This window comes from Ovis canadensis, chromosome 8 (assembly GCF_042477335.2).
Source record: "Ovis canadensis isolate MfBH-ARS-UI-01 breed Bighorn chromosome 8, ARS-UI_OviCan_v2, whole genome shotgun sequence".
NCBI lineage: Eukaryota > Metazoa > Chordata > Mammalia > Artiodactyla > Bovidae > Ovis > Ovis canadensis.
Genome location: NC_091252.1, coordinates 41703518 through 41715828, shown reverse-complemented (window position 1 = coordinate 41715828; position 12311 = coordinate 41703518). Strand labels below are relative to the sequence as shown.

The following is a 12311-nucleotide window of genomic DNA, read 5'->3' as shown; positions in this document are numbered from 1 at the left end:
TCTGGTAGTGTCAAGAGTCTCACAGTTATATCTTCTAAAATTCCACCGCATTTTATTCAAATTTCACTTCCAGCACTATCACTTTTTGTTTCTTTGCTACACTTTCATCTTTCTTGGCTAATTCCCCCTTTCAATAATCCAGTTTTACAAGTGTTACATGGGTTTATCAATGGATACAAGCAAGCAACAATGCTTTGCTGTCTGTGAGTGAACAACATAACAGCTGCATAAGGACCATTCACTGACAAGACGCTGAAAGGAGTGGCATGATTGGTCATTGATTATGATGTGTATCTGCTGTCACATAATTACTGAAGAACTTGCATTATTTAACTGAAGCATGTTAACTGAAATGCATGCAGATTTGACCCATGCAAAGTGAGAACTGCCTGTACACAGAACGCGTGAAGACACGAGGGCAATCAATTGTAGGCAAGGTTAAGGAACTATGATCTCTAAGAGACAGAGAACACAGCACAAGGTGCAGACTGCCCTCAGCTTTTCCCTTGAGTGTATTTTCTAAATCCCAGCCAGGAGAGGAGAATCTGAGCACAAAGCAAGGCTTACTATTCTGAGAAAGCAGAGACTAGAGTCTGTGCCTCTACGCAAGTGGAGGTATTTTGGTATATTCAGAGGGTATTCAGTTGCAGTTCCAGAAAGATCATGACTGTAAGTAAGGGCACTTTTTCCAGAAGCTAAAGACAGGAAGTTTTTCCTGTCTTATGTCATGGGCAAAGCAATCTGTCTAATGCTAGGAAATTCAGGAAGAGAGGATGCTAGAACAGTACAAGGTAAGTAAGGGATCACCAAAGGTAGCTTCTTTGTGAAATTTTGTGCACAGAGGCTGCAATTTAAACTTGTACCACCAACCCTAAGATGTACCAACTACTCACAGGATACAGTTACTTTATACTTCATAAAGTGGTATTGTGAAATTAAACACTGCTATATTTACCATTTTGTAAACCCATCCAGAGTTGCTTGTGATCTTTTTTCTGCATTTCATTGATTACTTGACTTTTGTGCTTTAAAGCATCAGCTTCTTTCACACAAGACATAAAATGAGCTTCAATTACATCCTTAGATGGACAGTGTAGAAGGTCCTTTTCTGGAAAACTCTATCAAAAGAAAAAAATACACATATTACACAGGTATGCACATTACAAAATTAGTGCCTCAAAGAACTGTTATCTCCCACAATTTTTCAATATTTTAAGCAAACCACCTCATACCTTCACAATAGAAATTTTGACATAACTCCAAATATTTTAAAAGTTAACTTAAGAATCTTTAGCTATCTGGCACAGTCTGACTTTTCTCTAATCCCTGTGTGATATGATATGAATTTATACAACTTGAAAAATGATATGAAAGAGCAATTCTAAAAATATTGGGATGGCCAAAAAGCTGGTTCAGTTTCCCTTCCCTGAACAAACTTTTTGGGCAACACAATAACTTTTTGACCGACCATACCAAGTACTAGCAAGAATGAGGATGGAAAAACAAAATGGTACAACCACTTTGGAAAATGGTCTCGTAGTTTCTTTAAAAAAGCAAACAAACATTTATCATCTGATATTCTACAACTAGTATTTACTTAAGAGGAATAAAAGCATGTGTCCACACAAAGAACTGTATATGAATGTTCATAGCAGCTTTATTTGGAGCAGTGAGAACACAGGAAACAACCTAAATGTCAACAGGTAAACAAATATACAAACTGCGGTATCAACTTATCCAAGTGTGCACTTTTAACATGTATAATTTGCTTTACGTCAATTAGAGCTTAACAAAGCTGTTAAAATGTAAGGTCAAATAGCTAAATTTACACTCTTTACCTTCACTGAATCTTTTAGGCAGTTGAAGCAACAATCACTGGACAAATGAGCATTTATGTAAATGAGATGACTAATGCACTTTTCACCAAAAAAAAAAGATATTAACAATAACTCTAATATAGAACACTTAGTATGTGACACTGTACTTAAGACTTTTAATATGGATATTAAAGTTTTCATAACAACTTGAGGTAAACATTACTGTTACTGCTATTTTACAGATTAAAAAATATATAAATAAAGCTCTGGGAGTAAATACAATTGCACAGCTTGCAAGTGGTGGAGCTAGGATTAGTCTGACTCAACAGTCCCAGCTTTTAAACCACTATGCAATACCACTTCCTCCCTAAGACCTAAATATGTATTTAATGATTATATTCAAACATTATCTTACCAAAAAAAGATATTGTTCTATAAGTCATTTAATAAAAATTGAATCAAATATTAATGGTAGAAAATAGCATTTAGTTACATCCTACTCAAGCTATTGTATTAACAGAAAACACTCAATTACCCAAGTCACAGATAGCTCCTAAATGACAAGGAAATTTATCACAGATGCCTTCCTACCAAAAGAAAAGGCATTTGATTACCTATGCTGCTGCTGCTGCTGCTAAGTCGCTTCAGTTGTGTCCGACTCTTGTGCGACCCCAAAGACAGCAGCCCACCAGGCTCCCCCGTCCCTGGGATTCTCCAGGCAAGAACACTGGAGTGGATTGCCATTTCCTTCTCCAATGCGTGCGAGTGAAAAGTGAAAGTGAAATAGCTCTGTCATGTCTGACTCCTAGCAACCCCACGGACTGCAGCCTACCAGGCTCCTCCATCCATGGGATTTTCCAGGCAAGAGTACTGGAGTGGGTTGCTCTCCTAAATCACATTTTTAAAATACAAATAATCAGTCACATCTCCCTCTATTCTCACAGAGTTCAGGCCCACAGCTTCTACTGAGTAAAACATGAGCCACTATATAACTACCCATCAGAGCAGAAGGAAACAGCTGAGACCACCAAATTGTCTCTCTTAGGTACAAAAGGATTCCAGATTCATGGTGCTCTTGAACTAGAAGCCCATGAAGAATTAAGATGGATGCTTTCAGACACAGGCACACAAAGGCAAAGCAGAGGAGAAAATATAAAATTTCATAACAATGAGAAGGCAAAAGAATATGAGTGACAGACAAAACTAAAAGATGAGAGAGATAAGGGCAATAGAGAGAGTGTCCATGCTTTAATCAACTTTACAGTCAGCTATATTTGCTTTCTATCAGCTAGACTTAAGGGATTTATCCTGGCTTCTGGACCAAGAAAAAGAACTGAGTGCATATCATATCAATTCTATTACAGTCAAATGAACAAGCATTATGATAAGTATTGTTATTTTTAAAAAATTTTAGTTTTGTTATACTTGATCTATAAAATTACATGGGCTTTATTCAGATATTATACAGTTCACTGTGCTGCAAATTATCCACTCTTTTTATGAATGTGTGGCAGAAAATATAAAAGTTCATACTCCAAAAAAAGACTTTCCATGTAGTTTGAATTATGACCTGAAAAGTTCAAGTGTTAGTTGCTCAGTTGTGTCCAACTCTCTGCGACCCCATGGGCTATAGCTCGCCAGGCTCCTCTGTCCATGAAATTCTCCAAGCAAGAACACTGGAGTGAGTTGACATTTCTTCCTCCAGGGGAACTTCCCGACCCAGGGATTAAACCCAGGTCTCCTGCATTTACAGGCAGATTCTTTACCATTTGAGCCACCAGGGGAAGACCTAGCTGAGCTCAAAAACTTAGAATTTCTTAAAATTGTATGCAACTTGATTATGGAAATAAAAGGAGTTAGGATCTCTCAAACCACCAGTTTGAGAAATCAGGAGGAAAAAAAAAAAATCCCACCATTTTTTACTGCTGCATCAGCATAGGCTGCTAATTCCTTCAATGGCTCTTTTAACCAGAATGTACTGAGGTTTTGCTTTTCCCAGACTTCCATTGCTTTGCAGGTTTCTAAACTACTAATGCTGACACCTATAACTGATAGCTGACAATTCCAAATCATCAGTCTTTATAGTAAAAGAGGGGGTCTGTCGAGAGAGTGTTTATTTGTACACCTACCCTTCCACAGAGAATGCCCTACATCTCTATGTAGGAGAAAGGTGGACTCCAGTGAACTCAGGGGAAGCACGAGAGCAGAAACAGCCTGCTATGCTTAGGCAGCCATAGCAGGTGAATTAATAGTTGCCACGAATACAGTGTCAAAGGTCTCAGCCAAACCCCGCTCAGATCCTACTTATGAAATGCTCTTCTTCCCAAGATGAGCTGGGGCTGGAGTGGGAAATCTTCTTTTTGAAAGCTTCACAACAAAATTACAAGCAGAATTTCGATTTGTTACATTACATTTCTAAAATCTCTTCTTACATACATTATCTTGTCAGTCCAAACAAATTCTTACAAATAAAGGCAGCAACTTCAACACCATGTTTTACTTGCTTTCATTACTCTTTCAAGTCAGAATCCTGATAAACTACATCTAATTTCACTTTTTCCCTGAAAGGTTCCATTTACTTATATAATATTACCTGTGTCCTTTAGATAAAATATTAATCCAGGCAGCCTGGAATATGTCCAGACACATTAGAAATAACCAAATAATACTTAATGAAACACTAAATTGAAACTACTTACCAAGTAAGTGGGGTGTGGGGAGTCCATTCAATCTATTAATAATAAGATTATAAGCTCTATTACAACAGTAGAGCAAAAACAGAAAATCGTTTTCCATGGAATGCTGATTCCTCCTTCTCCCTGTTTCCTGCTACTCATTAAGTTCAATCTACACCCTAAATAAATCAGAGTTTTGATGAAAATGGGTGCTGAATTTTGTCAAAAGCTTTTCTTGCATCTCTTCATCACATCATGATTTCTCTACTTTTTCTGTTAATGTGTTGAATTTACATCAATTCATTGACAATCAAAGTTGAGTCACTCTTGTATTTGTGGGAAATTATAACATGGTCATGGTGTATTATCCTTTTTCACGTTGCTGGATTTGATTTGCTTGTATTTTTCTGAGTGTCTGCATCTAAGCTCATCAGAAAGGTTGGTCTGCAATTTTCTTTTAATATCTTTACTACAGCCTGTAAAACAAGTTGGGAACTATTCTCTCCCCTTCTATTTCTGGAAAAAGTCTAAAGAATGATATTGTTTAATTCCTTAAATATTTGCTAGAATTTACCAAGCATGAAACTAGGCAAGGAATTTTACATTGTGAAAACGTTTCTATTAAGTTACAAAGTCAACCTCTATATATATATTTAGGGGCTATTCATATCTGCTACTTCTTTTTACTGAATTTATCCATTTATCAAATTTACTGGCATAAAGTTGTTCATATTATTTCTTACTATCCTATTAATACTTAATAGGATGTAGTATTTTTCATTCCTGGTATCAGAAATTGTGTTTATGTACTATACAAAGTTTTTCAGTTTCCTCTAAGCACTGCTTTAGGTGACTCTCACCAACTTTAATATGTTGTGTTTCCACTATCATTCAGCTTGAAATACTTTAAAACCTCCCTTGTTGATTCCTTCTTTGCTGTTGTTCAGTTGTTGTGTCAGACACTCTGCAACCCTACAGACTGTTAGCACGCCAGGCTTCCCTGTCCTTCACTATCTCTCAGAGTTTGCTGAAATTCATGTCCATTGAGTCAATGATGCCATCTAACTATCTCATCCTCTGCTGCCCTTTTCTCCTTTGCCTTCAATCTTTCCCAGCATCATGGTCTCTTGAAATGAGTCAGCTCTTCATATCAGGTGGCCAAGTATTAGAACTTCGGCTTCCGTGTGAGTTCTTCCAATGAATATTCAAGAAAGATTTCCTTTAGGATTGACTGGTTTGATTTCCTTGCTTCCAAGAGACCCTCAAGAGTCTTCTCTAGCACCACAGTTCAAAATCATCCTTTTGAATTTGGTGCTCAGCCTTCTTTATGGTCCAGCACTCACATCCATACCTGACTACTGGAAAAACCATAGCTTTGACTATATGGACCTTTGTTGGCAAAGTAATGTCTCTGCTTTTGAATATGCTGTATAGCTTTGTCATAGCTTTCCTTCCAAGAAGCAAGCGTCTTTTAATTTCATGGTTGCAGTCACCATCATCAGTGATTTTGGAGCCCAAGAAAATAAAATCTGTCACTGCTTCTACTTTTTCTCCTTCTATTTGCCATGAAGTGATGGCACAGGATGTCATGACCTTTTCAACTGTTCCATGTGAAGTTCTAACTGTTGCTTCTTAACTTGCATATAGGTTTCTCAGGAGACAGGCATGGTGGTCTGGTATTCCCATCTGTTTAAGAATTTTCCAGTTTGTTGTGATCCACACAGTCAAAGGTTTTAGCATAATCAATGAAGCAGACATTTTTCTGAAATCCCCTTGCTTTCTCTATGATCCAATGAACACTGGCAATTTGATCTCTGGTTCCTCTGCCTTTTCTAAACCCAGCTTGTACATCTGGAAGTTCTTGGTTCACATACTGTTGAAGTTTAATTTAAAGGATTTTGAGCATAATCTTACTAGAATGAGAAATGAGCGTAACTGTATGGTAGCCTGAACATTCTTTGACATTGCTCTTCTTCGGGACTGAAATAAAACTGAATTTTTCCAGTCCCATGGCCACTGCTGAGTTTTCCAAATTTGCTGACACTTCAATAGCATCATCTTTTAGGATTTTAAATAGCTCAGCTGAAATTCTATTACTTCCACTAACTTTGTTGGTACTTAATGCTTCCTAAGGCCCACTTGACTTTATACGCCAGGATGTCTGGCTCTAGGTAAGTGACCATACCATCATGGTTATCTGGGTCATTAAGACCTTTTTTGTATAGTTCTGTGTATTCTTGCTACTACTTCCTAATATCTTCTGCTTCTATTAGGTCCTTACTGTTTCTGTCCTTTATCATGCCCATCCTTGCATGAAATGTTCCCTTGATCTCTCCAACTTTCTTGAAGAGATCTCTAGTCTTTCCCATTCTATTGCTTTCCTCTACTTCCTTGCATTGTTCATTTAAGAAAGCCTTCTTATCTCTCCTTGCAATTCTCTGGAACTCTGCATTCAGTTCAGTATATCCTTCCCTTTCTCCCTTGCTTTTCACTTCTCTTCTTTCCTCAGCTATTCGTCAAGACTCCTTAGACAATCATTTTGCCTCTTGCATTTCTTTTTATTTGGGACCCACAAGTAAGTAATTGAGCATTTTATAGATTTATCCTTTAGGCAAATGTGGTTACCTATTTTACTTACACATATTATTAACCCTTCCTTAAAATTATATTGGTGGTGGTGATTTAGTCACCAAGTCCTGTCTGGCTCTTTGTGACCCCATGGACTGTAGCCCGCCAGGCTCCTCTGTCCATGGGATTTCCCAGGCAAAAATACTGGAAAATGGGTTGCCATTTCTTTCCCCAGGGGGTGTTCCTGACCCAGGGACTGAACCCACATCTCCTGCACTGCCAGCAGGTTCTTTACTGCTGAACCACCAGTGAAGCCCAAAATATACTATTATCACCTTAGGTCATTTCTCTTTTAAAGAAGAGGTCATCTTTTCTACTTATCATTTATTTACCATTTCCAATGCTCTTCATTCTTGCCCATAGCTTCTTTCAGTGCTTTAACATATCATTCCATTTTCCTTCGTTCTCCACTATTTGATGAAAAGTCAGCCATCGTTTACATTCTGTTCTCTATTATGTGTCATTTTTTGGTGGCTGCTTTCAAGATTTTCTGTTTATAACTGGCTTTCAAAGGATTATAATGTGCCTAGGTGTAGTTTTCTATGTAGTTATTTGCTTTAGATTTGCTGAGCTTCTCTGACACATAGACTTGTGTTTTCTCCTCCAAATCTGGAAAATTACTAACCATTGTGTCTTTTTTCAAAAAAAAAACAAAACTGAGATATAAGTCATATACAACTCATTTAAAACTGACCATTTTGAAGACTAGAACCCAGTAGTTTTTAGTATGCAATTTACTATCACATTAACATGGTATCTGAAACCACATCAACAAACATTCGACCTCTGTTACATTAAAAATTATGGATGCTAATCGTACTTTGAATGAATCTTTCACACATGCATAATTTTACAACATCATGCATTGGTTATTTGGAATATAATTGTTTACTGAGTTAAGGTTAAATGTTCTCCAAATGTTTTCACATTACTCTATATAAAATCTCTTAAAATCTGACATGACAGTAAACCAATCATAAAGATTCTAAGCCTTTCCTATCATTATTACAATCCATCAACTAATTTAACCAATAATTACAGAGAGCCTAGCATCCAATGCCAGCTAGCTTCCATAAAATGTGTGCGAGTGTCTTTGGGGTCTTTCACTTATATATCTCAGGCTCCTAGAACACTGCGTGGCTGGTCCACAGTAGACTGAATATTTGTTGAATGAATAAATAAATAGGTAGATATGATGTATCTTAACCTAGATTTCAAAGTTTTTTAGTGTATCACACACACACACACACACACATAATCCAACTACCAGAATTACTTGGCAACATAATGGGAAAGACCTGCTAGGCAACATGGAACCTCTACACTTATTATGCTTGAAGTAGTTTTACCTTCATACTATCCTAAACATAAATTACTATACATACAGGCAGACTTGGCTTTTCACAGTAACTGAAACTCATGCATATCAGAACCATGTCCTCTCTCTGTATGGTTTTGTAGTAACTAACATCTACGGGAACATGGTGCATGTGAAACATTTTAGTCCAAATAATACGGAAATAAATGTCAATGAGCCACAAATTCAATTTTAGAAAAATGGGAAGGAAAGCAACTTAGAAAGATATGGCAAGCCTCTGGGCACTCACTTTGAGTAAGTGTCCCTAATGCAAAAGCAAATCAGACACCTAAATGACTTTTCAAATTCTTAACGTGTTTCGCTCCCACTCTATCTCACATTTGAGAATCACTGCCTAGTGATCAACTAATAGAAGGGGTCCAGTCCTTCAGCAGTACTTGTGAATTGCTTATGCGGTGGGGCATGGAGAATCAGGGTGGTTAGAGAGAAAGAGAGATGAGATTTTTATAAAACATTGAGATAAAATTAAGTTACAATAAAACTAGCCTGGACTCTTAAAAAACTACAGGAATTAATATTTCTCAAAACAGACTTACATCAAGTCTTTGGCTTTCTGTCTCCTAACACTTCTCTTCATTCCGTCAAAATAGCCTTAGAGTTACTCATTGTTAGGTTGCCTCCTTCCCCATTCTCATGCCCACATGCTCTCTGGATTTTGCTCTCCCTATTTGAGTTTTTTTTTAATGAAACTAATTCCAAAATACTTAATTTCAAACATGTCTAGCTCCAATAAAAAACAGGCACTCATACATTAAATGTTTAAATGGTTGTGCCAAAAGTAAAGAAGAAATCGAAGGACATCTTACACATAAACACATAAACACATAAAATGGTAGCTTGGCAAATAAAAGTATCATGGGAAAGCATAACAACTTAAAATTCTACTCCAAGGCTATTTACTAAGTAGTACCACAACTGAGACAAATGGCATATGCTATATAGACTATACCTTAAAATGTACTGTGATGTTCCAAGGAAGAGCTGAACTTGATGCAAGAAGATCAAACAGCAAACCAATTGGATAATGCCTAAAAGTTAAAGAGTACATTATAAGAAAAAATAAATATTTAAAGTTAAACTACAAATGCAAAATAAATTTCAAGTACATTTTAACATCAAGTATTAGGGGACTTTAACCACAAGTCACAGGAAGCTGATATTTTACACAGTTACTTGCTTGGGCTAGTATGGCAAGTTTTCAGGCATCAGGGTTTTATTCCCCTCTAGCCATTTCATTCCCCAAGGAATTTTCAATATACATAATGAAATTGTACTAAGGAACCCTTTATCAGGCCTGAGCACTGTCATGTCACAGTACTGCAACACTTAATTATCATACCAGTATTCATTTTGGATGATGAGCTTTTTTTTTAAACAACTTACATTTTACAATTTTAAGAACTGAGAAGAGCACCTAAAGGAGCATGAAATCACTTATTTTGTTCTTATTACTACTAACATTACAGCATATAAATTTCCAATCTTCTCTTTATGCAACAATTCTAAATATAGATTAGGCTTATCCTTTACAAACTGTTATAACCTGTTTTTTTTTAATGTCAATATTTTCTAAAGTCACTGAATATTCTTCTATAACCTGAAGTTTTTAAAAATAAATAAATAAATTAGCAACTTCTAAATAAGAGAACATTTCGTAATATAATCATTACTCACAGGGAAGCAAATTATTTAGTAACAAACAAGTTAACAATACAGATCTTGCAGACTTCAAAGAACAAACCTTATTTTTTATACCCTTTTAAAGAATCTAAAGTAACTTAATTATCAAAATTAAATAATCCCTCCAACAAAGGCCAATAGAGGACTGCTTGGTTTTATGCAGAGTCTTGTTCCTTCCTCCATAATAACTATTAGCGAATTACTCCTAGGTTTAAAAGTGGAAAACTTTGAAAATACATCAGTTTACTTCAAAATGAGTGATCCAAATACATCACCTGACCAAAATTCAAATTTTAGTTAACAGTATTTATGTTTTCCTACTATACAAACAAAATTATAATCTACATAATGTAATTGTGGAAAAATCATCAGTCATTAGAGATCATATTTTTATTTAAAATGAATTCAGGATGAATGCCTTGCTAGTAAAATAAAAGTGAGTAGCTTTAGTCATGTATGTGTTATATCTCTTAATAAAACCCTCAAACTTTTAACTGAATGTCAGTAACTAACACAAATCTTTGAAAACTAGAAATGAACATAATTTTGGATTAACTAAATTACAGAATGCTTTCTTTAATAAATTCTGAAATCAGGAAAAAAATCCAGCCTCAGTTAAAAACTGAAATAAAAACAATAATTAAAAAAATATTGCACTATAAACAAGTTATAGCTCCTATATACTTCTTGTCCTCTCTGACCTCTTAAAATTGTACAAGCTCTATGTAACACCATACATTTTCACAAAATAGAACTTTTTTAAGTCCTCACATCCCTCAGAGGTATCTGTAATCAGATTAAAAATGAATGTGCGTACTTAAACTAAAAGAGCATACTGTCTTCCCAACTATATGGGCTTTCCCAGTGGCTCAACTGTGAAGAATCCATCTGCAACACAGTAGACACAGGGGATGAAGGTTTGATCAATAGGTCTGTAAGATCCCCTGGAGGAGAGCATGGCAACCCACTCCAGTCTTCTTGCCAGGAAAATCCGATGGACAGAGGAGCCTGGCGGGCTATGGTCCATGAGGTCACAAAGAGTTGGACATGACTGAAGCGGGTGAGCATGCACGCATGCACACAGTTAACTTATTGGACAGATTCACAATAATCCAATAAAATGACTAGCAATTCAGTGCTGTACACATTTTCTACTGTTCAAAAATGGAACTACACACAAATCAAATATTATTTTAAAACAACCTATACTAGCATACAAAAATCAAATACAATTTTAAAAATAAGTATTTGAGTCAGAATACAAGTTAAATGTAGTAAGATTCAATAATCAATTATATTTTTACCCTCAATATTAAAAAAAAAACTGTAAGTGTACAGAATCTCAAACAGGGTAGATAAGAGCTGCTGAATGCATAAATCAAGATCCATAGAATAGTTCAGTTCAGTTCAGTTCAGTTGCTCAGTCGTGTCCGACTCTTTGCGACCCCATGAATCACAGCACGCCAGGCCTCCCTGTCCATCACCATCTCCCGGAGTTCACTCAGACTCACGTCCATCGAGTCCGTGATGCCATCTAGCCATCTCATCCTCTGTCATCCCCTTCTCCTCCTGCCCCTAATCCCTCCCAGCATCAGAGTCTTTTCCAATAAGTCAACTCTTCGGATCAGGTGGCCAAAGTACTGGAGTTTCAGCTTCAGCATCATTCCTTCCAAAGAAATCCCAGGGCTGATCTCCTTCAGAATGGATCTCCTTGCAGTCCAAGGAACTCTCAAGAGTCTTCTCCAACATCACAGTTCAAACGCATCAATTCTTTGGTGCTCAGCTTTCTTCACAGTCCAACTCTCACACCTATACATGACCACTGGAAAAACCATACCCTTGACTAGACGGACCTTAGTCAGCAAAGTAATGTCTCTGCTTTTGAATATACTATCTAGGTTGGTCATAACTTTTCTCCGAAGGAGCAGGCATCTTTTAATTTCATGGCTGCAGTCACCATCTGCAGTGGTTTGGGAGCCCAAAAAAATAAAGTCTGACACTGTTTCCACTGTTTCCCCATCTATTTCCCATGAAGTGATGACACCGGATGCCATGATCTTTGTTTTCTGAATATTGAGCTTTAAGCCAACTTTTTCACTCTCCTCTTTCACTTTCATCAAGAGGCTCTTTAGT

The 12311-nt window shown here is 36.6% G+C and overlaps 1 protein-coding gene across 4 annotated transcripts in view; it reads right to left on the bottom strand.

Moving 5' to 3' along the window:
- ATG5 (autophagy related 5) overlaps positions 1 to 12311 on the bottom strand; it is a 133958-nt gene that overhangs the window by 93506 nt on the left and 28141 nt on the right. For all 4 annotated transcript variants that reach the window (XM_069598248.1, XM_069598250.1, XM_069598251.1 and 1 more), the window contains exons 4-5: positions 9448 to 9526; positions 956 to 1118 (exon numbers count right to left, since the gene is read on the bottom strand). In XM_069598248.1, coding sequence (XP_069454349.1) covers positions 956 to 1118; positions 9448 to 9526 — 242 coding nt within the window. The remainder of the gene's footprint in view (positions 1 to 955; positions 1119 to 9447; positions 9527 to 12311) is intronic.